General features: G+C 46.1%; 1 protein-coding gene across 3 annotated transcripts in view; it reads right to left on the reverse strand.

Moving 5' to 3' along the window:
- Positions 1-128: 128 nt before the first annotated feature.
- AFF2 (ALF transcription elongation factor 2) overlaps positions 129-26,508 on the reverse strand; it is a 489,804-nt gene continuing 463,424 nt past the window's right edge. For all 3 annotated transcript variants that reach the window (XM_067471707.1, XM_067471706.1, XM_067471705.1), the window contains 5 exons: positions 13,761-13,832; positions 12,261-12,354; positions 8,341-8,390; positions 5,077-5,291; positions 129-2,111 (listed from right to left, as the gene is read on the reverse strand). In XM_067471707.1, coding sequence (XP_067327808.1) covers positions 1,990-2,111; positions 5,077-5,291; positions 8,341-8,390; positions 12,261-12,354; positions 13,761-13,832 — 553 coding nt within the window. In that variant the 3' untranslated portion in view covers positions 129-1,989. The remainder of the gene's footprint in view (positions 2,112-5,076; positions 5,292-8,340; positions 8,391-12,260; positions 12,355-13,760; positions 13,833-26,508) is intronic.

The following is a 26,508-nucleotide window of genomic DNA, read 5'->3' on the forward strand; positions in this document are numbered from 1 at the left end:
CTAGAACATGGCCATGTAGCCCGAAAAACCTACAACAACCCAGTTGGAATTGGCTTTGGAATGGCATTGTGCTGTTGTGTTAATCACTGATATTCACAAAAATGCAGAAATGCAAAACCTCATTCGTTGTTGTTGTTGTTGTGTGCTTTCGAGTCATTTCAGACTTATGTTGACCCTGAGCGAGGGCCGGGTAAATGACCTTGGAGGGCCGTATTCGGCCCACGGGCCATAGTTTGAGGACCCCTGTTCTAGAACATGGCCATGTAACCCGAAAAACCTACAACAACCCAGTTGGAATTGGCTTTGGAATGGCATTGTGCTGTTGTGTTAATCATTGAGATTCACAAAAATGCAGAAATGCAAAACCTCATTAATTGTTGTTGTTGTTGTGTGCTTTCGAGTCATTTCAGACTTATGTTGACCCTGAGCGAGGGCCGGGTAAATGACCTTGGAGGGCTGTATTTGGCCCGCGGGTCGTAGTTTGAGGACCCCTGTTCTAGAACATGGCCATGTAGCCCGAAAAACCTACAACAACCCAGTTGGAATTGGCTTTGGAATGGCATTGTGCTGTTGTGTTAATCACTGATATTCACAAAAATGCAGAAATGCAAAACCTCATTCGTTGTTGTTGTTGTTGTGTGCTTTCGAGTCATTTCAGACTTATGTTGACCCTGAGCGAGGGCCGGGTAAATGACCTTGGAGGGCCGTATTCGGCCCACGGGCCATAGTTTGAGGACCCCTGTTCTAGAACATGGCCATGTAGCCCGAAAAACCTACAACAACCCAGTTGGAATTGGCTTTGGAATGGCATTGTGCTGTTGTGTTAATCACTGATATTCACAAAAATGCAGAAATGCAAAACCTCATTCATTGTTGTTGTTGTTGTGTGCATTCGAGTCATTTCAGACTTATGTTGACCCTGAGCGAGGGCCGGGTAAATGACCTTGGAGGGCTGTATTTGGCCCGCGGGTCGTAGTTTGAGGACCCCTGTTCTAGAACATGGCCATGTAGCCCGAAAAACCTACAACAACCCAGTTGGAATTGGCTTTGGAATGGCATTGTGCTGTTGTGTTAATCACTGATATTCACAAAAATGCAGAAATGCAAAACCTCATTCGTTGTTGTTGTTGTTGTGTGCTTTCGAGTCATTTCAGACTTATGTTGACCCTGAGCGAGGGCCGGGTAAATGACCTTGGAGGGCCGTATTCGGCCCACGGGCCATAGTTTGAGGACCCCTGTTCTAGAACATGGCCATGTAACCCGAAAAACCTACAACAACCCAGTTGGAATTGGCTTTGGAATGGCATTGTGCTGTTGTGTTAATCATTGAGATTCACAAAAATGCAGAAATGCAAAACCTCATTTAACAAAAATCTCCGAAAGCCTTTGGTGGCCTTAAGCTCTAGGGGAGGGGACACCTCTGTTTGTGAGGATGCCTACAACTACACAATCTGCTTGATGCTTCGGCCTGCAAAGAGACCACCTCAATGGGATCTTAGCCTGTCATGGAACCAATGCTAAGATGGGAACGGCGTGATTTGTACGGAGAGGGCAGTTTGGAGTTGAATGGGTTGATCTGCTGGATATTCGTTCCCAGTGCAAGGGGGGGGGGGGCTTCCAAGGTGCCCTCAGAGATTTAAGACGTTCTCCCAATCACCTCTCTCTTCATCAAAGTGCAATGGCGCAGGGAAGCGACTGTTCCATAAAGCATGACATGGAAGGCAAGAGTGGCAGGATCCAGGAGACACAAGGCAAAGAAGTGAATCCAAACTGATTCGACGGCACCGACACATACTCTGCTCCGGTGCCATCTTTCCCAATGACGGCGAGTTCCATTTTCAAGAGATAGACTATGTCTTGTTGGAAAGGGGGAAGCGGAAGGCAATAAAATAACCCTAGGAATACAGTTCCAGGAAAGGGTGGCATCCCATCATGGGTCACCTGTGCGCAGGGAACAGGGCGTCGTCGTGATGGACACGGAAGCAGTCACTACAACAAATGCGCTTCAAGGCGAAGCCAGTGGAGTCCTTGCCGAACGTAACGGACCAGGTTGGTCATAGTGCTGTGTTGCGTCAATGGACCCATCACTAAGTCCAGGTCTAGGAAGAAGTCTATAAAAAGTAAGAAAGAAGGGTCAGCCTCTGCCTTTCCAAGGTGGCCTGTGCACAAAGGGTTGCAAGGACTCTATTCGCTCGCTCTCTCACTCTATTTATTTATGACATTTCTATGCTTCCCTTCTCACACTGAAGGGGACTCAGAGCGGCTTACAAGATATATATACATACAGCATATTATATTATTAGCATAGTACATTGGCTGCAACTTTCTAAACACAATTGATGCTATTTATAAGGAATGGATTAATGGTCTAAATGTCTACCTCTCTAAATATTGCCTTAAAGAATTCCCAATTTAAATTATCAAAAGCTTTCTCAGCGTCAATTGCTACTAATGCTAATTCTTTCTGATGATTTGTCTCATAGTATTCAATTACATCTAGAATGTTCCTTAGATTATCTTTAATGTATCTACTAGATAGAAAACCAGTTTGGTCTTCACCTATCCAACTTGTCAAGAATGTCTTCAGTCTATCAATATTATATATTACTATATTGTACTATATCATTATAGTGTACTATTTTTTAGTAATATTACATGTAATATAAATATATAATTAAAATATCGTATTATTATTAGTATTATATTGCTTTACAGAGCAGCTTACAAGATATATATACATACAACATATTATATTATCAGCATAGTACATTGGCTGCAACTTTCTAAACATAATTGATGCTATTTATAAAGAACAAAAAGCAACTTTATGGATTAATGGTCTAAATATTGCCTTAAATAATTCCCAATTTAAATTATCAAAAGCTTTCTCAGCGTCAATTGCTATTAATGCTAATTCTTTCTAATGATTTGTCTCATAGTATTCAATTACATCTAGAATGTTCCTTAGATTATTTTTAATGTATCTACCAGGTAGAAAACTAGTTTGGTCTTCACCTATCCAACTTGTCAAGAATGTCTTCAGTCTATCAGTATTATATATTACTATATTGTACTATGCCATTATAGTGTAATATTTTTAGTAATATTACATGTAATGTAAATATATAATTAAAATATCATATTATTATTAGTATTATATTGCTTTACATTACAGTATTATAAATTTAATATTATTTACGATATTTATGTGCCGCCCTTCTCACCTCGAAGGGGACTCAGAGCAACTTATAAGATATATATACATACAACATATTATATTATTAGCGTAGTACATTGGCTGCAACTTTCTAAACACAATTGATGCTATTTATAAGGAACAAAAAGCAACCTTATGGATTAATGGTCTAAATGTCGACCTCTCTAAATATTGCCTTAAAGAATTCCCAATTTAAATTATCAAAAGCTTTCTCAGCGTCAATTGCTACTAATGCTAATTCTGTCTGATGATTTGTCTCATAGTATCCTGAAGTTGAAAATCTGAACCACATTTTACATCACTGCAATCTATATGAAAAAGAAAGGAAAAAAAATATTGATGGCCTTTGATTTGCAATAAAATAAGTTGGGATGCAACGGCTAAAGCCTCATTTTTGTTGGCTGGTTACGACCCCATTCTGACAACACAAGTTGCCCTTTATTTGTTTAAAGATGCTAAAAGATCGGAGTACATAGATCAGATTGGGGTGCAGTGCAGGGGAGACGAGGATAGTTGAGGCATATATCTATGGCTAAGCTACATTGATTTTAAGTTGACAAATTACTATATATTTGTATTCTATTTTAATAGAAACAGATGTATGTTGTATGTTGTGTTTGCACTGTCTGTTTTTGATAAGGCCAACAAGCGAATCAATAAAAAAATGTTGTTGTTGTTGTTAAAGGCCTTTTGTCATCATTAAGCATACCTTGGAAGCAAGAAGTCAACCATTAGCCAAGATCTTGCATGCATCATGTGCAGAGCAACCACTCCACACCTGGACCCTTGCGCCTGTCGACCCCTACAAAACCCGACTGGCACAGCCAAAGAGCACCCTTTATATAATGAATTTTTTTTTGAATTTTATTTGGGGGGTGGTTGGAAAAATCTGTGGCTTCAGAATCCATGGATATAGAGGGCCACCTGGACTTAACTAAGTTGCTCGAGAGCAGTACGTGTGAAAAAGATCTTGGAGTCCTCATGGACAACATGAGTCAACAATGTGATGTGGCGGCAAAAAAAGCCATTGGGATTTTGGCCTGCATCAATAGGAGCCTAGTGTCTAGATCTAGGGAAGTCATGCTCCCCATGCTCTATTCCGCTTTGGTTAGACTACATCTGGAATATTGTGTCCAATTCTGGGCACCACAAGTCAAGAGAGATATCGACAAGCTGGAATGTGTCCAGAGGAGGGCGACTCAAAGGATCAAGGGTTTGGAGAACATGCCCTATGAGGACTGGCTTAAGGAGCTGGGCATGTTTAGCCTGAAGAAGAGAAGGGTGAGAGGAGATATGATGAGGGCCATGTATAAATATGTGAGAGGAAGCCACAGGGAAGAGGGAGCAGATCAGGGGTCTGGAGAACAAGCCCTATGAGGAGCGGATTAAGGAGCTGGGCATGTTTAGCCTGAAGAAGAGAAGGCTGAGAGGAGATATGATGAGGGCCATGCATAAATATGTGAGAGGAAGCCATAGGGAGGAGGAGAGAACAAGTTTGTTTTCTGCTTCCTTGGAGACTAGGACAAGGAACAATGGCTTCCAACTACAAGAGAGGAGATTCCATCTGCACACGAGGAAGAACTTCCTGACTGTGAGAGCCGTTCAGCAGTGGAACTCTCTGCCCCGGAGAGTGGTGGAGGCTCCTTCTTTGGAAGCTTTGAAACAGAGGCTGGATGGCCATCTGTCAGGGGTGATTTGAATGCAATATTCCTGCTTCTTGGCAGAATGGGGTTGGACTGGATGATGGCCCAGGAGGTCTCTTCCAACGCTAGGATTCTAGGATTCTATGAAGGAAGGATTCTAGGTCATTCTATCTTTCTACAAAAGCAAAATTCTTGGCCTGGGAGGACTGGGAATACCTTTGTTCTCTTTTGTCAGCTTCTCAGCCATGTCCCAGTGCTCATAGCTTCGCAGGACGTTGTTTGTGATGTTGACGTGGCTAGCAGCCATGTGGTGGATGCGCTGGGGAATGGTGATGGTGCCCGCTGAGGACGAACCCGTTGTGCCAGCAGCGTTCCCAAGATTGCTGATGGGCGACGGGCTCAGAGACATGGGAGATGGCGTCTCGGTGCTCCTGAGAAAAGGGAAAGAGGACAGGACAACATCATGCTTGGCTCAGAAGCAAGGGAAAGACTTTCCCTCCATCCCTACTGCCACTGCCTTGACCCGGGAGGGAGAGAAGAAGGGGCAGGGGCAGCTCCATCATGCAAACAGGAGTCCCTCTCTCCATCCAAACTGCCACTGCCCTGGCCACAGAGGAGAACAGAAGAAGCAAGAGTAGCTCCATCTTGCTCATGCCCAAAAACAGATCAAGGGTCCTCCCTCCTTCCCAACTGCCACTGCCTTGACCTAAGGAAGGAGAGAAGAAGAAGCAAGAACAGCTTCATCATGCCCATGACCAAAAGCAGATCAAGGGTCCTTCCTTCTTCCCAACTGCCGTTGCCCTGACCTTGGCAGGAAAGAAGGGCCAAGCACAGCTCCATCATGCATAAGCTCAAAGGGAAATGGGGCCCCCATCTCCATCCGAACTGCCACTGCCCTGGCCACAAAGGAGAACAGAAGAAGCAAGCACAGCTCCATCATGCCCATGCCCAAAAACAGATCAAGGGTCCTCCCTCCTTCCCAACTGCCACTGCCTTGACCTAAGGAAGGAGAGAAGAAGAAGCAAGAACAGCTTCATCATGCCCATGACCAAAAGCAGATCAAGGGTCCTTCCTTCTTCCCAACTGCCGTTGCCCTGACCTTGGCAGGAAAGAAGGGCCAAGCACAGCTTCATCATGCATAAGCTCAAAGGGAAATGGGGCCCCCTATCTCCATCCGAACTGCCACTGCCTTGGCCACAAAGGAGAACAGAAGAAGCAAGCACAGCTCCATCATGCCCATGCCCAAAAACAGATCAAGGGGCCTCCCTCCTTCCCAACTGCCATTGCCCTGACCTTGGAGGGAGAAAAGGGCCAAGCACAGCTCCATCATGCCTAAGTCCAAAGGCAGATGGGAGGCCATCCCTGCATCTGAACTGCCACTGCCCTGGCCACAGAGGACAACAGAAGAAGCAAGCGCAGCTCCATCTTGCTCATGCCCAAAAACAGATCAAGGGTCCTCCCTCCTTCCCACCGGCCACTGCTTTGACCTTGGGAGGGAGAAAAGAAGCATGCCACGTGTTGCTATGTTTTGTGTGTGTGTGTGTATGTGTGTTAGTGCATATATATGTAGTTTTGCACATACATTGTAATGCATTTTTTTTGTTTTTTGGCTTTTTCAGTCCCTTCCGCTTTTTTTTCTGTGTTTTTATGAGTGATGGTCACTTGTTGGCCTGAGAGGCGTCTTGTGTCCAAATTTGGGGTCAATTCCCCCAGTGGTTTTTGAGTTCTGTTAATCCCACAAACGAACATCACATTTTTATTTATATAGACTAGCCGTCCCCTGCCACGCGTTGCTGTGGCCCACATGGGGGTTCTGTGTGGGAGGTTTGGCCCAATTCTATCATTGGTGGGGTTCAGAATGCTCTGTGATTGTAGGTGAACTATAAATCCCAGCAACTACAACTCCCAAATGTCAAGATTCTATTTCCCCCAAACTCCACTAGTATTCACATTTGGGCATACTGAGTATTCGTGTAGAGTTTGGTCCCGATCCATCATTGTTTGACTCCACAGTGATCTCGGGATGTAGGTGAACTACAACTCCAAAACCAAAGGACACTACCCACTAAATCCTTCCAGTATTTTCTGTTGGTCATGGGAGAACTGTGTGCCAAGTTTGGTTCAATTCCATCATTGGTGGGGTTCAGAATGCTCTGCGATTGTAGGTGAACTATAAATCCCAGCAACTACAACTCCCAAATGTCAAGATTCTATTTCCCCCAAACTCCACTAGTATTCACATTTGGGCATACTGAGTATTCGTGTAGAGTTTGGTCCCGATCCATCATTGTTTGACTCCACAGTGATCTCGGGATGTAGGTGAACTACAACTCCAAAACCAAAGGACACTACCCACTAAACCCTTCCAGTCTTTTCTGTTGGTCATGGGAGAACTGTGTGCCAAGTTAGGTTCAATTCCATCATTGGTGGGGTTCAGAATGCTCTGCGATTGTAGGTGAACTATAAATCCCAGCAACTACAACTCCCAAATGTCAAGATACTATTTCCCCCAAACTCCACCAGTGTTCACATTTGGGCATATTGAGTATTCGTGTAGAGTTTGGTCCAGATCCATCATTGTTTGACTCCACAGTGATCTCGGGATGTAGGTGAACTACAACTCCAAAACCAAAAGACACTACCCACTAAATCCTTCCAGTATTTTCTGTTGGTCATGGGAGTTTTGTGCGCCAAATTTGGTTCAATTCCATCATTGGTGGGGTTCAGAATACTCTTTGATTGTAGGTGAACAATAAAGCCCAGCAACTACAACTCCCACATGAGAAAATCAATTTTTTGGAGTGAAGGACATACATTGGATTGTTAGGTGTCTTGTGTCCAAATTTGGTGTCAATCTGTCCAGTGGTTTTTGAGTTCTGTTAATCCCACAAACGAACATTACATATTTATTTATATAGATTTGATTGATCTCTTGCTTTTCTGCCGAGCCCCCTTGCATGTTACACACACGAGCACATGAAATAAAAAATGTGCCGCTGGATGGATGCCAGACCACTCTTTCCGATGGGAAATGGGGCTGTGTTTGCCTTGACCAAAGGGTGCAGATAATAATGGGTGGGCTCGAGTGCCTTCTCGCATTCACAGCTATTACGCCTCCAGTTTTACTCAACGGCACTTCTCATAGATCAATGAAATATTTATTGGCCTTTCATTACTGAAGATATCTCCGGGGGGAAATCCTTGCCCTGGAGATTAACTTTACTTGGACATCTAGGAACGGCAGACTATTCTTGAGCCAATGAACAGCTCTTTTTTATAGTCCTCATTTGGCTTTCAGAACCAAAGTGATGAAGAAATCAGGATCAATCAATCCGTGCGGACGCTTTTCTTGTTCTGCTTGTCAAACCGTAACTCATGGACATTGAGCGGAATATATACAATACCTCCTCTTCATCACCACAAATGGCCCCCCACCGTATCCCATTGAATGGCTAATTTTCACCGCGAGGGAGCACTTACTTTCCGTTGCCTCCCCAAGGAGATGGCGCCTGCGACACTTTGGATGAACTCTGTTGAAAGAAGCAAGAGAGAGGCCTCCTTGTTCTCAATAGAGATACAAAAGATTCAAAGTGCATTCGTGTACTGATCACTGAAAGACGAGGCATTTCCTATTTTGGGAGCGAAGGAGAATATTATGTACAGAACCACCATCAGATTCCTGGCTCTTTTTCTGTGCCTCAGATCCCTGGGCCTGCTTCTAGGTCTTTTTCTGAGGCTCCCACAGACAGTGCAGAGTCAACACAGCGGTTCTCAGAAGAAAAGAATTTTAACGAAGGGGATAGCGAACAGGTGGGGAGGCTTTGGCCTCCTTCCCACGCTGATACTGAAAGTGCAGAAAGCCTTGATAGTGATCTGACCCAGCAGGCTCGTCTTGATTTGCGGGTCAGGCGGAGTTCTTGCCTGGCCAGCAGACGGGAAGCCAGCTCGGGCCAAGGTTAATGCAATGCTTTCATGTTGGTGAGAGCATATTATGTACAGAACCACCAGAGCACAATTTCTCTTAAGGAGCCCTATTGTGGCTGAGATGTTCCCTGATGATGAGGATGATGGGATTCAGATTCCTGGCTCTTTTTCTGTGCCTCAGATCCCTGGGCCTGCTTCTAGGTCTTTTTCTGAGGCTCCCACAGATGGTGGAGAGTCAACAACACAGCGGTTCTCAGAAGAAAAGAATTTTAAGGAAGGAGATAGCGAGCAGGTGGGGAGGCTTTTGCCTCCTTCCCACACTGATACTGAAAGTGCAGAAAGCCTTGATAGTGATCTGACCCGGCAGGCTCGTCTTGATTTGCGGGTCAGACGGAGTTCTTGCCTGGCCAGCAGACGGGAAGCCAGCTCGGGCCAAGGTTAATGCAATGCTTTCATGTTGGTGAGAGCATATTATGTACAGAACCACCAGAGCACAATTTCTCTTAAGGAGCCCTATTGTGGCTGAGATGTTCCCTGATGATGAGGATGATGGGATTCAGATTCCTGGCTCTTTTTCTGTGCCTCAGATCCCTGGGCCTGCTTCTAGGTCTTTTTCTGAGGCTCCCACAGATGGTGGAGAGTCAACAACACAGCGGTTCTCAGAAGAAAAGAATTTTAAGGAAGGAGATAGCGAGCAGGTGGGGAGGCTTTTGCCTCCTTCCCACACTGATACTGAAAGTGCAGAAAGCCTTGATAGTGATCTGACCCGGCAGGCTCGTCTTGATTTGCGGGTCAGGCGGAGTTCTTGCCTGGCCAGCAGACGGGAAGCCAGCTCGGGCCAAGGTTAATGCAATGCTTTCATGTTGGTGAGAGCATATTATGTACAGAACCACCAGAGCACAATTTCTCTTAAGGAGCCCTATTGTGGCTGAGATGTTCCCTGATGATGAGGATGATGGGATTCAGATTCCTGGCTCTTTTTCTGTGCCTCAGATCCCTGGGCCTGCTTCTAGGTCTTTTTCTGAGGCTCCCACAGATGGTGGAGAGTCAACAACACAGCGGTTCTCAGAAGAAAAGAATTTTAAGGAAGGAGATAGCGAGCAGGTGGGGAGGCTTTTGCCTCCTTCCCACACTGATACTGAAAGTGCAGAAAGCCTTGATAGTGATCTGACCCGGCAGGCTCGTCTTGATTTGCAGGTCAGGCGGAGTTCTTGCCTGGCCAGCAGACGGGAAGCCAGCTCGGGCCAAGGTTATCGCAATGCTTTCATGTTGGTGAGAGCATATTATGTACAGAACCACCAGAGCACAACAATTTCTCTTAAGGGGCCCTGTTGTGGCTGAGATGTTCCCTGATGATGAGGATGATGGGATTCAGATTTCTGGCTCTTTTTCTGTGCCTCAGATCCCTGGGCCTGCTTCTAGGTCTTTTTCTGAGACTCCCACAGACGGTGGAGAGTCAACAACACAGCGGTTCTCAGAAGAAAAGAATTTTAACGGAGAGAGCGAACAGGTGGGGAGGCTTTTGCCTCCTTCCCACACTGATATTGAAAGTGCAGAGAGCCTTGATAGTGACCTGACCCAACAGGCTCATCTTGTTTTGCAGGTCAGGCAGGGTTCTCGCCTGGCCAGCAGACAGGAAGCGAGCTTGGGCCAAGGTTATCGCAATGCTTTCATGTTGGTGAGAGCATAATGTTTTCATGTTAGAAAGGTATTTAGGCTTCCTGCAAACTAAGGGAAAGTGTCAGTTCAACGTAGCTTACTAGCCTGAAAGCTTCATGGAATAACCTTAGCCTGGAAAGCAGCACGCTTGGGATTTCTTGCATTGTGATTCTTGGGGCAATTGTTTTATGGCTTGTTTTGAACTTTGCCTATAAGGTTGTGTCTCTTGATTTTACCTGAAGATCTTTGGAACTATATTCTGCATTTAACCTAAATCTTTGGAACTTTGCAATGCTTATTCTTTATTTTGACTTGGATTTTTTCTTCAATAAACTATAAAACTACAGCTCTTGTGTGGTGGTGTTTGGAAGCAAGGGCCCTGTTCTCGCCTGGCCGGCAGACGGGAAACCAGCTCGGGTCAAGGTTATTGCAATGCTTTCATGTTGGTGAGAGCATAATGTTTTCATGTTAGAGAGGTATTTAAGCTTCTAGCAAACTAAGGGAAAGCGTCAGTTCTACGTAGCTTATTAGCCTGAAAGCTTCATGGAATAACCTTAGTCTGGAAAGCAGCACGCTTGGGATTTCTTGCATTGTGATTCATGGGGCAATTGTTTTATTGCTTGTTTTGAACTTTGCCTATAAGGTTGTTTCTTGTTTTTAACTGAAGATCTCTGGAACTATATTCTGCATTTAACCTAAATCTTTGGAACTTTACAATGCTTATTCTTTATTTTGACTTGGATTTTTCTTCAATAAACTATAAAACTACAGCTCTTGTGTGGTGGTGTTTGGAAGCAAGGGCCCTGTTCTCGCCTGGCCAGCAGACGGGAAACCAGCTCGGGTCAAGGTTATCGCAATGCTTTCATGTTGGTGAGAGCATAATGTTTTCATGTTAGAGAGGTATTTAAGCTTCTAGCAAACTAAGGGAAAGCATCAGTCCTGAAAGCTTCATGGAATAACCTTAGCCTGGAAAGCAGCACGCTTGGGATTTCTTGCATTGTGATTCTTGTTTTATTGCTTGTTTTGAACTTTGCCTATAAGGTTGTGTCTCTTGTTTTTACCTAAAGATCTTTGGAACTATATTCTGCATTTAACCTAAATCTTTGGAACTTTGCAATGCTTATTCTTTATTTTGACTTGGATTTTTTCCTCAATAAACTATAAAACTACAGCTCTTGTGTGGTGGTGTTTGGAAGCAAGGTGAAGCTTACTCTGCGTTGCAACAGGCCCCATCCCAAGAAATGTGGTGGTGGATAATCAGGGGTAGCTGAAGCAATAGGCAAGATACGCATTTGCGTATAGCGCAAATCCCGAGGGGCACTCTTGAGGTGCCCTCGCACACACACAGCAGCCTCTTCCGCCTCGCCGGCAGAGTGTGAGCCTCATTCTGGTTAAGCCCCGATCCCTCATTGGAGCTAGAAGAGGGAAAGGACACCTCCAAGGGTGCACCTCCAAGCCTGACCTTGCCCGGCTGGTGAATAATCTACCAAAGGAGCTGATACACTCTAAATCAGGCCTGGGCCAACTTGGGCCCTCCTTCCCTCCAGATGTTTTGGACATAATGAACATAATATTCTAAGTAAAGTTTTGGTTTTTAAGGTAACTCTTTTATTCACTTCTACCTTCTACCTTTTATTTTTCAGTGATTGTTTGGGGGGGGGGGTGCGGGCACCAAAATACTGTTTGCTTACACTTGAAAATTACCTAGGGACGGCCCTGTGGATAATAGATGGAGGATAAAGGTATGTAAAAGGACCTTGCAGCGCCTTAGAGATGAAAGTTGGCTGCATGAGCTTGAGTAGATAAGGAATGGTTACCTTGAAATATTCCATCAGAGACCGGGAGTACTTCATGGCATGGTCCTTCTTGAGCTTAAACATTCTCAGGTAGAGAAGGGACAAGCACCGGTAGCTGCATTGCATTGAGGAGAGAAAAAGGGGGTTAGTTCACTTTGAAAGAACTGCAAACGGGGAGCACTGAACGCATCTTCCCTTACGAACCTGCTAGGACTTTAACATCATCCAGGGAGGCCCTGCTCTCGATCCCACCTGCGTCACAAACACATTTGGTGGGGACGAGAGGCAGGGCCTTCTCAGTGGTGGCCCCTCGGCTATGAAACGCCCTTCCTGGGGACATTAGATCGGCCCCCTCCCTCTTAACATTTTGGAAAAGAGTCAAGACTTGGGTGATTGTGGCGCAGCTGGCTGAGTGTCAGCTGCATTAAAATCACTCTGACCAAAACGGTCATGAGTTCGAAGCCAGCCCGAGTGGGTTTCCAACCAATTGTGTGTAGCCTGTTGTTACCTGGTGCCACCGCCCGTTGGACTAACTGAAATTTCTGAGCCATTTTCAAGGGCAGCCCCTTGAGTGCATTGCAGTAGTCCAATCTGGAGGTGACTAAGGCATGGACCACCCTGCCTAGATTCGCCTTCATGAGGTACGGTCGCAGCTGGCGCATGAGTCTTAATTGTGCAAAGGTCCTCCTGGCCACTGCCGACACCTGAGCCTCAAGCATAAGTGATGACTCCAGGAGGACACCCAGACTGCGGACCTGTGGCTTCAGGGGGAGTGTAACCCCGTCCAACACAGGTTGCCACCCTATACCCTGGTCAGGTTTACGATCGACCAGGAGGACCTCTGTCTTGTCGGGATTGATCTTCAGCTTGTTCTTCCTCATCCAGACAGACACAGCGGTCAGCACTCGTCCAGCACCCGAGGGGCTTCCTTGGAATTGGGTGGAAAAGAGTAGTAGAGTTGTGTGTCATCTGCGTAGAGATGGCACCCAACTCCAAAACTCCGGATGACCTCTCCCAGCGGTTTCATGTAGATGTTGAAAAGCATGGGAGACAGAATGGAGCCTTGCGGGACCCCACAGGTCAAAGGCCAGGGGTCTGAGCAGGTGTCTCCCAGCTTCACCATCTGGGAAGGACCCTCCAGGAAGGACCGGAGCCATGACAAAGCCGTGCCTCCAAGGCCCATCCCGGAGAGTTTTCCCAGAAGGATACCATGATCGATGGTATCGAAAGCCGCTGAGATGTCCAAGAGAATCAACAGGGCTCTTGCACTAGTAGAGTCCCCCAAAAGTTCATCAAATCTCCCTTTTTTTTTACAGATTGCCCCCAGGTGAGACAGACAGGCTTCCAAATACATCACGGCATGCAAGAGAAAGCTTCCCTCCACAAATGTCCCGGGATCCATTATTTATGTTACGCACCAGCCATGGGCCCGGGCTGGCTGGGAATGAGCCTGAGTTGCCCAACAAGGCCAAGTTCTCATGTTTGCTTTGGTTCCAGGAATGAGCATGCAAGGTCCCTCACCATAAAACGGCCAGCTTCTTGTCTCCTTCCGTGGCAGAAGAGCCCGTGAAGTTCTTGAGTCTCATGGCATACCTGAAAAGAGAAATTTAAACAGAGAAGATTATTTCCTCAATAATCTATCAAACTACAGCTCTTGTGTGGTGGTGTTTAGAAGCAAGGTGAAGCTTACTCTGAGTTGCAACAATAGGATTCTTTTAAGGTGGGATGTGAAATGTTGGATAGGTCAGACAGATGGGCATGACTAGAGGGCACGCTTCACAAAATGGGTTCCGACGTTCCTTTCATAGGATCATGGAGTTATAGAGTTGGAATAGACCACATGGGCCATCTAGTCCAACCCCCTGCTATGCAAGAAAAGCACCATCAAAGTGCCTCAGCTCTTTAAGACGCTCCTCAGAGGGATCATTGATGATCTCCAGACCTTTGAGTCACCCTTAAATGGACTCCTTCCAGCTTAGAGTCAATCTTTCTTGTGAACTGATTGGCCCAGAAATGGACTCAGTGTGATTCCAGGTAAAGAGGTCTGACCAAAGCAGAAGAGAGGGGCACCAGAACTGACTTCCTTGAATTTGAAGGGAAGGGACTTCCCTCGGACTGTGGTGGAGGCTCCTTCTTTGGAGGCTTTGAAACAGAGCCTGGGTGGTCATCTGTCAGGGGTGCTTTGAATGCAACTTCTTGGCAGAACTGGCTGGCCCATGAGCAGAGGCGGCCCTAGGTAATTTTCAAAGGTAAGCAAACGGTATTTTGGCGCCCCCCCCCCCCCCACCAATCATTGATATATATTTTCTGTTCGTCGTGGGAGTTCTGTGTGCCATATTTGGTTCAATTCCATCATTGGTGGAGTTCAGAATGCTCTTTGATTGTAGGTGAACTATACATCCCACTAACTACACTTGCCGCACTTGCTCCCTTTGCCTGGCCCACTTTGGGTCTGGAGGTGTGCCTGAAGACCTCGGCGTGTGCACCAAAAGTCACCTCTTCTCCTGACTTTCTCCTCAGCCATTGGGACCGAGAGAGAGAGAGAGAGAGAGAGAGAGAGAGAGAGAGAGAGAGCCAGGAAGGATCAGGATATTTTTACACATGTTGATTCACAACACTCATGAACACAATAGATCGGCCCTGTTTGAGCTTTTTGTCTCAGGCCACATGGCATTTCCTTTGTTTAAAGACTCCTTCCCCAGATTCCTTTGTGCCCTCTCATCCCACCTCCATCTCTCCTGATTGGCTGTCGCCACCAGGTGGCAGAGATCTCCCCATTGGATCCTACGGACCATTGGAGTTTCCTGATTGGTCCAGAGGTACCGGGGGCGGGAGGGCCGCCTCCCAGCTGTTCGCCTATCACCCAATCATGGCGGGGAACAACAGGGAAGCCGGGGCGGGGAGTTTGAACTCTGCAACTTTGAATTTGCTATAAATATGACTGTATTGGTGTACTCCCCTCATGCTTAGCTTTGGCGAATGATTGCAGCTCTGCATCCGTTTCAGCTGAATCACATTAAACCTCGATGGCTTTTCTTCAACTGGTGAGACTTTTCATTGGGAAATCAGGGAAAAATATGGGATGCTTCTCTGTCTCGCCAGGGAAAAAGAACTCTTGGATGAGTCTAATTAGTCTCTGCCTCCTGGCAAAGACCCCTACATTTTTATCTCTACATCAGGACCTGCAGTGCAGCTAACGGGGTTTCGAGGGCCCAGGCTACGGAGCTATGGTCCCCTTCCTCTTTGGGCCGATGCCTGAGGAATGGGGCCCGCCTTCTCCTCTCACTTCCCCACTGTTTTCATGAAAGCGCGCCATGCATTTAGCCTCCTGAAAATCAAATCATCATATAAAGAGCATTGTTCTGAGCCGTAATACAATTTCACAGGTACTTGTGTTGGAATAAGTAATAGAGTTCATTGTTGCGTAAGGGAATCTGAAGGTATCTGGGCCATCTCATTTACGAGGCCGTAATGGAGTGGAGAGGAACGGCGCGGCTTTCTCCACATCGGGACACGGCCGCCCTTGTCATTGGCATCGTTATGCGCTTTCTCTATAAAAGCCCTCTTCCTTCAGCGCCGTCATACTCGGTGGGCCAGGCCGAATGACAAAGACTCCGAGCCTCCTCCGAGGATGTGCAGCCGTAAAAGGGAAGGGATTCAAAGGCACAATTAGTCTAAACGGCAGCCCTGGCAGGCGTATTTCTGGCATCCTGAGTCACCGCAACGCATTGCTCATTCTCACAAATCAATATCATTTGCGTGCAGCCATGCCTCTTCAATGGCTATAATTAGCAGACGGGACAAAAACATAAAGGTTTGCGAAGAGCAAAAACAACGGGGAAAAAAGGCAAGGAGCACAGCTCGCTTTCTCATGTCGCATGCTCCCGCTTTGGGCTAAACTCCGCATCTGAGCATTTATTTATATCAGAAGCAAACTGAGAGTACAGTTGTTACGTATTTAAAAACACAAAGTTTGCAGACTTGGTATTCTATTAAATGTCCTTTGACCAGTATCTGGCCCCTTGGAGTGCTTCTGGTGTTGCCGCAAGAAGCTCCTCCCTTGTGCATCATGTGGAAGAAGGGCTCAGGTTGCATTGCAGCAGGTGGTCAGTGGTTTGCTCCTCTCCACACTCGCATGTCGTGGATTCCACTTTGTGGCCCCATTTCTTGAGGTTGGCTCTGCATCTCATGGTGCCAGAACGCAGTCTGTTCAGCGCATTCCAAGTCGCCCAGTCTTCTGTGTGCCCAGGGGGGAGTCTTTCATTTGGTATCACCCATGGATTGAGGTGCTGGGTTTGAGCCTGCCACTTTTGGACTCTGGCTTGCTGAGGTGTTCCAGCAAGTGCCTCTGTAGATCTTAGAAAACTATGTCTTGATTTAAGTCGTTGACATGCTGGCTGATACCCAAACAAGGGATGAGCTGGGGATGTCTCTGCCTTGGTCCTTTCACTATTGGCTGCTACTTCCCGGCGGATATCAGGTGGTGCAATACCGGCTAAGCAGTGTAATTTCTCCAGTGGTGTAGGGCACAGACACCCCGTGATAATGTGGCATGTCTCATTAAGAGCCACATCTACTGTTTGAGTGTGGTGAGATGTGTTCCACACTGGGCAACGGGGTGAAGAGAGGAGAGAGAGCTGTATATCTGGCATTGGAGAGGGATTGGCCGGTGACTGCTGGAAGAGCACTTTGGTTTTCTCGATGTTCAATGACAGGCTGAGCTTTTTGTATGCTTCTAAGAAGGTGTTTAGAGTGGCTTGTAGATCTTCTTCTGAATATGCACAGACGATGTTGTCATCAGCATACTGGACTTCTATAAAAGATGTTGTAACCTTGGTTTTGGCTTTCAGTCTGCTGAGGGTAAATAGCTTGCCATCTGTCCGATAGATGACTTCCACTCCGGTGGGAAGCTTCCCATCAACAAGGTGAAGTATCATAGCAATGAAGATGGAGAATAGAGTTGGGGCAATGACACATCCCTGTTTGACACCTGATTCCACCTTAAATGGGTCACTTTGGGAGCCATTGCTGTCCAAGAGTGTTGCCATTATGGAGGAGCCGCAGGATGTTCACAAATTTGTTTTGGAGGATGGTCCAGAGGCCGATGCAATCCACGGTGTCGAATGCCTTTGCAAGGTCAACGAATGCCATGGACAGAGGTTGGTTTTGTTCCCTGCATTTATCTTGGAGCTGTCGTGCAGTGAAGACGATGTCCACGGTTCCTCTGGAGGGGCGGAAGCCACAGAACAGATCAAGGCTAGGGCTCCACAGCCACCTACGGACTCACCACCAAGCCACAACACTTGGAAGGCCATCATACTCGGACAACGAGGTAAGTAAGTAAGTAAATAAATAAGTTCTTCACATTATTATGATATTTTTTGTGCCCCTGATTTTCTGATGGTGCATTCTTTGTGCAAATGTGTATTTTGAAAGGTTCTGCCTCACTTGGGCAAGACATCCTATTTCTGAAGAGAGATATTGACAAGCTGGAATGTCTCCAGAGGAGGACGACTAAAATGTTCAAGGGTCTGGAGAACAAGCCCTATGAGGAGCGGCTTAAGGAGCTGGGTATGTTTAGCCTGAAGAAGAGAAGGCTGAGAGGGGATATGATAGCCAGGTATGAATATGTGAGAGGAAGCCACAGGGAGGAGAGAGCAAGCTTCCTTTCTGCTTCCCTGGAGACTAGGATGCAATGGAACAATGGCTTCAAACTACAAGAGAGGAGATTCCATCTGAACATGAGGAAGAACTTCCTGACTGTGAGAGCTGTTCAGCAGTGGAACTCTCTGCCCTGGAGTGTGGTGGAGGCTCCTTCCTTGGAGGCTTTGAAACAGAGGCTGGATGGCCATCTGTCAGGGGTGATTTGAATGCAATATTCCTGCTTCTTGGCAGAATGGGGTTGGACTGGATGAGGGCCCAACTCTCCCAACTCTTTGATCCTAGGATTCTAGGATTCTATGATTCTATGAATGCAACCTTGACCCAGAGCTAGGATGTCTTTCCTCAGCCAGGCTGCTCCTTAAGCCAGTCCGGTGAATGGGCGAGCTCTTCTCTTCTTCTTCCCTTTCTGCCTCGCAGAAGCCGAGCCTCAAAAGTGTAACTTTGAGTTGTCCCAAGTATCCTGAAGAGACGGACGCTTTCAACCTTCCCTTTCAACTTCCTTTGTAGGAGTCTCCTCATTTTGAGCCAGTCTCCTCTTTTGAAGTCAGAGAGAACTGCGTTGGAGTTCCCTGCCACTTCCTGCTCATGCATATATGCAACGTCCTTGTGTTCTGGCCCCTCGACTGAACTTGGTTCAGCAGGTCTCTGATTCAGGATCAAGCCCAGGTTCTCCTCCCCTCTGGGGGCTTCCATGGCCAGCTGTGCCAGGGCACAAGGTCAAAGGGGTCTTTCGTCATTGTGAAGTCAGCATTGTGTGAAAAAGATTGTGGAGTCCTCGAGGACAACGAGTTAAACATGAGCCAGCAATGCGATGTGGCGGCAAAAAAAGCCAATGGGATTTTGGCCTGCATCAAGAGGAGCCTAGTGTCTAGATCTAAGGAAGTCATGCTCCCCATGCTCTATTCCGCTTTGGTTAGACCACTTTACCTGGAATATTGTGTCCAATTCTGGGCACCACAAGTCAAGAGAGATATTGACTCTAAGCTGGAATGTGTCCAGAGGAGGGCGACTACAATGATCAAGGGACTGGAGAACAAGCCCTATGAGGAGCGGCTTAAGGAGCTGGGCATGTTTAGCCTGAAGAAGAGAAGGCTGAGAGGAGACATGATAGCCATGTATAAATATTATTTATTTATTTATTTATTTATTTACTATTCTTGTATACCGCTGTATCTCAAGCCCGAGGGCGACTCACAGCGGTTTCCAAACAGCAAAGACAATAAAAACAACAGTAATTAATATACAGTACCAGTTAAATTACGCATTTCCCTTAATCACTAATAAGCAATCATCAATACACAGATATCACAATCCCCTCCCTAATCGCCTCATCATCCAAGCGTAATCCAAATTCGTCGTCCATTGTTCCGTTCCTATGTTCAAATTACCAAAATTGCACTGAATTACTCAAACGCCTGCACAAACATCCAAGTCTTCAGCTTTCTAAGGAATGTCATGAGAGATGGTGCCAGCCTAACGTCTACAGGAAGGGTGTTCCACAGCCGAGGAGCCACCACCGAGAAGGAAGTCATAGATTGGAGGGAGCAAGCTTGTTTTCTGCTTCCCTGGAGATTTTTTTTTTGGTCATGTCAGGAGTGACTTGCGAAACTGCAAGTCACTTCTGGTGTGAGAGAATTGGCCGTCTGCAAGGATGTTGCCCAGGGGATGCCCGGATGATTTGATGTTTTTACCATCCTTGTGGGAGGCTTCTCTCATGTTTCCGCATGAGGAGCTGGAGCTGATAGAGGGAGCTCATCCACCTCTCCCCGGATTCGGACCTGCGACCTGTTGGTCTTCAGTCCTGCTGGCACAGGGGTTGAACCCACTGCGCCACTGGGGGCTCCTCCATGAGATTAGGACAAGGAACAATGGCTTCAAACTACAAGAGAGGAGATTCCACCTGAACATGAGGAAGAACTTCTTGACTGTGAGAGCCGTTCAGCAGTGGAACTCTCTGCCCCGGAGGGAGTGTGGTGGAGGCTCCTTCTTTGGAAGCTTTTAAACAGAGGCTGGATGGCCATCTGTCAGGGGTGCTTTGAATGCAATATTCCTGCTTCTTGGCAGAATGGGGTGGGACTGGATGGCCCAGCTTCCATCTGTTCCCGGCGGTATGTCCGTCTCCTTCTCCCCTTGTTGTAACCTCAATGGGACTGGGATTCGACTCTTGCCAAAGGGTCACGTGACTGGACCCTTTGGCATAAGAGCGGCACCCGGGGTTGGAATCCAGAGCCAATCCCATAAACAGATCTGACTCTGCCGTAACGTAAGATCTTACCCTCGTACGACTGAGAAGTCTCGTTTACATTTGCTTTAACATTAGATACAACCCTCTCCTGCTTTCTGCTTCAACCGGAGCTGCATGCAAATACACATTCTGAAATATTTACAAGGCATATTATTTCCCCAAAGATCAGCGCTTCTTTTCAAATCCGGTACATTTCTGCTATGTAAACAAACACTCATTCATAATGCAAAGAGTGTACGGTTTCCTCATTGATGCTCCGTAGTCGTCTTCCTACGCTACATTCTTTCATGTGAAAAATCCATGTCTCTGAGGGAAGATCCCATACATTTCGGCAGTGTGTTTATACATGCATGCGTAGGGCTCGGTCCTATACATTTGGGTTGATATGCGCATCTTCTGCGAATGGTAAGCAAAGATGGAATATGCCTGCAGAAGCTGTTTTAATCCCCTGAAATGCAAAACGTTCATAGAATCCTAGAGTTGGAAGAGACCTGGTGGGACATCTAGTCCAACCCCATTTGCCAAGATGCAGGAAAATCGCATTCAAAGCACCCCCGACAGATGGTCATCCGGCCTCTGCTTCAAAGCCTCCAAAGAAAGAGCCTTCACCACACTCTGGGGCAGAGAGAGAGAGTTCCACTGTGGAATAGCTCTTACACTCAGGAAGTTCTTCCTGATGTTCAGGTGGAATCTCCTTTCCACTGCGGAACAGCTCTTACAGTCAGGAAGTTCTTCCTCATGTTCAGGTGGCATCTCCTTTGCTTGGAGCCATTGTTCCATTGCGTCCTAGTCTTCAGGGAAGCAGAAAGAAAGCCTGCTCCCTCCTCCCTAGGACTTCCCCTCACATGTTTATCCATAGCCCTCATCATGTCATCTCTCAGCCTTCTCTTCTCCAGATCTTCGAGCACATATAGCTTGTCAGCATTGCCCCATCTTCTCCTCGAAAAGGCCCTATCGCCTCCTTGTTCTTCCTTTTTCTACTGATATAAGAAAAGAAGGCCTTTTTATTGTTTTTAATGTCCCTGGCAAGCCTGAGCTCGTTTTGTGCTTTAGCCTTGCGGATCTTTTCCCTACAGGAGTTGGCTATTTGTTTGAATTCTTCTTTGGTGATTTCTCCCTTTTTCCACCTCTTGTGCATGTCTCTTTTGAGTCTTAGCACAGTTAGAAGTTCTTTGGACATCCATTCTGGGTTCAATCTTCTTTCTTGAAGATTGGGACCACATTTGCCTTCCTCCAATGTGCTGGGACTTCTCCCGTTCTCCAAGAACTCTCAAAGATGATTGCCAATGGTTCCGAGATTACTTCCATTAGTTCCTTCAATACTCTTGGGAGTAGTTGATCTGGCCCCGGGGACTTGAACTCATTTATTTATTTTATTTATTTATTTGCTTTATTTCTATACCGCATTTTTCAGCCCAAACAGGCGACTCAATTACATGGTACAAGTTATCACAACAATGTCAGTGCAATTAAAAATGCAACAAATACAACAACAAAATCAACAACATCAATCAACAACAATTAACAAATCAAAACATAGCGCCTCAGTGAACTCAGATCCGTTCTCATAATCCTTGTGCCATTCCTATGTTCCATTTACCGTCTTCCTATGTTCGGTTCGATTGCACTGTTTAACCAAACGCTTGTTCATAAAGCCAAGTCTTGACCTTTCTCCGAAACGCCAGCAACGAAGGTGCCTGTCTGATGTCTACCGGTAAGGCATTCCATAGCCGAGGGGCCACCACTGTAAAGGCCCTGTCCCTCGTCCCCGCCAGACGCGCCTGTGACGCAGGCGGGACCGAGAGCAGGGCCTCCCCAGACGATCTTAATGTTCTGGTCGGTTCATAGGTGGAGATGCATTCGGAGAGGTAAGTGGGGCCAGAACCGTTTAGGGTTTTATAGGCTAAAGCCAGCACCTTGAATTGTGCCCAGTAGCGGATTGGCAGCCAGTGGAGCTGGCTCAACAGAGGAGTGGTGTGCTCCCTGAGTGCCGCTCCCGTTAGCAACCTGGCTGCCGAGCGCTGGACCATCTGAAGCTTCCGGGCAGTCTTCAAGGGCAACCCCACATAGAGCGCGTTGCAGTAATCAATACGGGATGTAACCAGAGCGTGGACTACCGTGGCCAAGTCAGACTTCCCAAGGTAGAGCAGCCAGGTATTCTTGGAAGGCTTGTTTCCCAGTTTGGGGTTGGATGTCCTCTAATCCCTCATCCACTCCATCTTGCTGAGGTTGAAGATGACTTCCTTTTCCCCCCTCCTCCAAACTGCTGGAACGTCTCCCATTCTCCAAGAACTCTCCAAGATGATTCCAAAAGAAACCACTGGTACATTCGGATGGTTAAGATATGCAATTGTTTGTACATTATTTTTTTCAGTTGAGTTGACCTTTATGAAGAGGTGGAGTGGCAATATTCTAAGTAAAGCAGGTAACGGTGTTTCCGTTGCTATTACAAAGCAATGGCCACGTTAAGTATGAATCACTCCAGCAGAACAAATCCAATTGAAAATGACTGTAGGCCAAAATCTATTAATAACCCAGGCATATTTACCAGTCCACAAATAGAACTGAGCGGGCTGATCAATAGGACTATCTTTATCTCTGTCAAGTTTAAACTTAGCCAAAAGCCTTTTTGAAACATCAATTGTGGGAGGTTTCTGCAAAGCATAAAAAGAAGGCTCTTCCAAAGCAGCCAGGTTTCAGAAATCTGACGCACGGAAAGCCCAAAGCACCGTTTCCTAGAAAAAAGGTGAGAAAATAGAGGATTTGGGGAACATCATGGTCAAAAGTACGAATCCACAGAGCTGAATGGAGAGAAGGACCTGGTCGCTATGGGGTGGCCCAACACCCTCTTGGGATGACACACCCCTTCTCAACTGAAGGGCTATTACTAGGCCTGGGTGGTTTTGTTTCGTTAATTCGTAATTCGTTAATAATTCGTTAATTTTTCTAATTACAAAACGATAACAAACCATTCTGGAGCAATTATTAAAAAAACGAATTTTTAAACACGTTTTGTAAATGCTTCGTATTTCGTTATTGTATTCGTTTCGTTATTGTTCTGAGGTCGTTTCGTTATTATTTCCGCATGTCTGGGGCCAGTTTTATGGTTTAATTAGTGAAAAAAAATTATAATATCACACCAACAGTCAACAACAGAGGGAGAGGGAAGCTTCAGAAGTTTTTGCAGGTTTTTTAGCGTATTTCGCGGTCGCGTCCGCCATTAACGAATCAATTCGTTATTGTTTCGGAAATCGATTCGTTAATGTTTTGTAATTTTTTTCACGTTTACGAAATTTCGTAAATATCGAACTTTTTAAAAGGAAAATTTTGTAATTATTTTAAATATCAAAACAAAAAAAACCCCCAAATACAAATCGATTTTAGAAACAAATTTTTCCGTTGTTACCCAGGCCTAGCTATTACATATTTGAACAACAAGAGAAGCTTCTAAGAATGCTTTTCGGGCATTGGCTTATGAATATTCCCAACTTCCTCTTTTTGGGGGACTTTTCCAAACCCTTTCCCCAGGCCCCGCCCACTCTCCCTTCGCGAGTATACGTAGCAGGTGGGCGGTGCCACCGCCTCAGGTCAGGGAAGCTTTTGCACAACTAAAACTCGTGCGCCAGCTGCGCCCGTACCTTGGGAAGTCTGACTTGGCCACGGTGGTCCAGGCTTTGGTTACATCCCGTTTAGACTACTGCAACGCTCTCTACGTGGGGCTGCCTCTGAAGACTGCCCGGAAGCTGCAGCTAGCCCAACGCTCGGCAGCCAGACTACTAACAGGTGCTGGGTATAGGGAGCACACCACTCCACTGTTACACCAGCTCCACTGGCTGCCAATTCGCTTCCGAGCACAATTCAAAGTGCTAGTGTTAACCTATAAAGCCCTAAACGACTCCAGCCCTGTTTACCTCTCCAAACGTATCCTCCCCTATGAACCATCAAGATTATTAAGATCGTCTGGAGGGGCCCTGCTCTCGGTCCCACCGGCCTCTGGTGGGGACGAGGGACAGGGCCTTCTCGGTGGTGGCCCCGCGACTCTGGAACTCTCTCCCACCGGAGATCAGAACAGCCCCTTCTATCCTGACATTTAGGAAACAGGTGAAGACGTGGTTATGGAGACAGGCTTTTGATGAGTGAGACAACACCCTAAGATATGGATGGAAGATGACGTATAATTGATTTTAGTAGGACGACTGACCATTGTAGTTGAATATATTTGTTGTTTTAATGTGTTATTGTAATATGAACTATGTTGTTTTACCGATTGTATGTGATTTTATGGTTGGAAACCGGTCTGAGTCCCTCAAAAGAGGTGAGAAGGCCGGTATATAAAACTTTGAAATAAATAAATAAATAAATAAATAAGTTCTTCCGCCGTGGAAGCAGACAGAAAAACCGAGGCATGACAAACAGCGGGGAGGATGGGCGGGGATGTGCGTATTCACAGTTGACCACGATGGGAAAATATAGGTTGCTTACCTGTAACCGTAGTTTCCCGAGCGGTCACCTGTGAATTCGCGCATCCCCGCCCATCCTTCCCGCTGTTTGTCATGCCTCGGTTTTTCTGTCTGCTTCCACGGCGGAAGCACTGAGGCGGTGGCGCTGCCCACCTGCTACGTATACTCGCGAGGGGAGAGTGGGCGGGGCCAACTGCAAAAGTTTTTCAATTCTATCTAGAAAGTTCCAAAGCTGTGGAAGGAAACCAAACCATTTGCAACAGGCCTATGGAATCCTGGGATTTGTAGTTTTCTGTGGCGCCAGAGCTCTCAGGCATGGAAGGATAACTATCGCACAAAATCACAAACCCCAGAATTCCCTAGTGCTGTGCCATGGTGGTTAATATGATGTCGAACAAGAGAGGTCTCTAACTCAACTATGGTTCAAGTAGATGGAGGAGCGGGTCAACAATGGGAACACCTGGCATGAAATAATAATGAAGGGGGGAAGTTGTAACTCTCATGACGTCACGGTAACAGCTATTCTTCAATATAAATATACCGTATATACCTGACTATAAGCTGCATGAAGACAGAAGGGGGTTGGACTAGATGACCCTTGGGTCCTCTTCCAACCCTTTATTAGTATTAATGTTGTTGTTGTTATTAATATTAATATTGAGAATGAATGGCCATCCATCAGGGGTGCTTTGATTGTGCTTTGGCTGCATGAACACAGAAGGGAGTTGGACTAGATGACCCTTGGAGCCTCTTTGAACCCTTTATTAGTATTAATGTTATTGTTGTTGTTATTGAGGCTGAGTATTAATGTTATTGTTGTTGTTGTTGTGGTTGAGGCTGGGTGGAAATCTGTCAGTGTGCTTTGATTGTGCTTTTGCTGCATGGAGGCAGAAGGGGGTTAGTCTAGATGACCCTTGAGGCCTCTTCCAACTCTTTATTAGTATTAATGTTATTACTGTTATTATTATTAATATTGAGACTGAGCGGCCATCCATCAGGGGTGCTTTGATTGTGCTTTGACTGCATGAAGACAGAAGAGGGTTGGACTAGATGACCCTTGGGGCCTCTTCCAACTCTTTATTAGTATTCATATTGTTGTTGTTATTGTTGTTGTTGTTGTTATTAATATTGAGACTGAGCAGCCATCCATCAGGGGTGCTTTGATTGTGCTTTGGCTGCATGAAGGCAGAAGGGGGTTGGACTAGATGACCCTTGGGGCCTCTTTCAACCCCTTATTAGTATTAATGTTATTGTTGCTTTTGTTGTTATTGAGGCTGAGTATTAATGTTATTGTTGTTGTTGTGGTTGAGGCTGGGTGGAAATCTGTCAGGAGTGCTTTGATTGTGCTTTGGCTGCATGAAGGCAGAAGGGGGTTGGACTAGATGACCCTTGGGGCCTCTTTCAACCCCTTATTAGTATTCATGTTATTGTTATTGTTGTTGTTATTAATATTGAGACTGAGTGGCCATCCATCAGGGGTGCTTTGATTGTGCTTTGGCTGCATGAAGACAGAAGGGGGTTAGTCTAGATGACCCTTGAGGCCTCTTCCAACTTTTTATTAGTATTGTTGTTGTTGTTGTTGTTGACTGTGGAGCAGAAGAGACAACTCTGCACCTGTCTGCTTGTCCACTCTATCCTGCCTCATGTACAGAGGAAGAATTGTTGGAGGCTACAGACAATGCCGTTGCTGTTGCCCGTTTTTGGTCAAAAGACATTTAGCCGCCTGCACACCTTCTATTTTATCAGTTTTGTACTAATTTATGCAATACTTTTGATACGAAACAAATAAATAAATCTGCCCAATGTCATCCTCAAACAATTACTCACAGCTAAACTGTAAATCTCTGAAAAGAAGATCCCCATGTCCTCCCTTTGACGTTTGCCCCGGCAGAAGTGCCTG

Source organism: Anolis sagrei, chromosome 10 (assembly GCF_037176765.1).
Source record: "Anolis sagrei isolate rAnoSag1 chromosome 10, rAnoSag1.mat, whole genome shotgun sequence".
Classification (NCBI taxonomy): Eukaryota; Metazoa; Chordata; class Lepidosauria; order Squamata; family Dactyloidae; genus Anolis; species Anolis sagrei.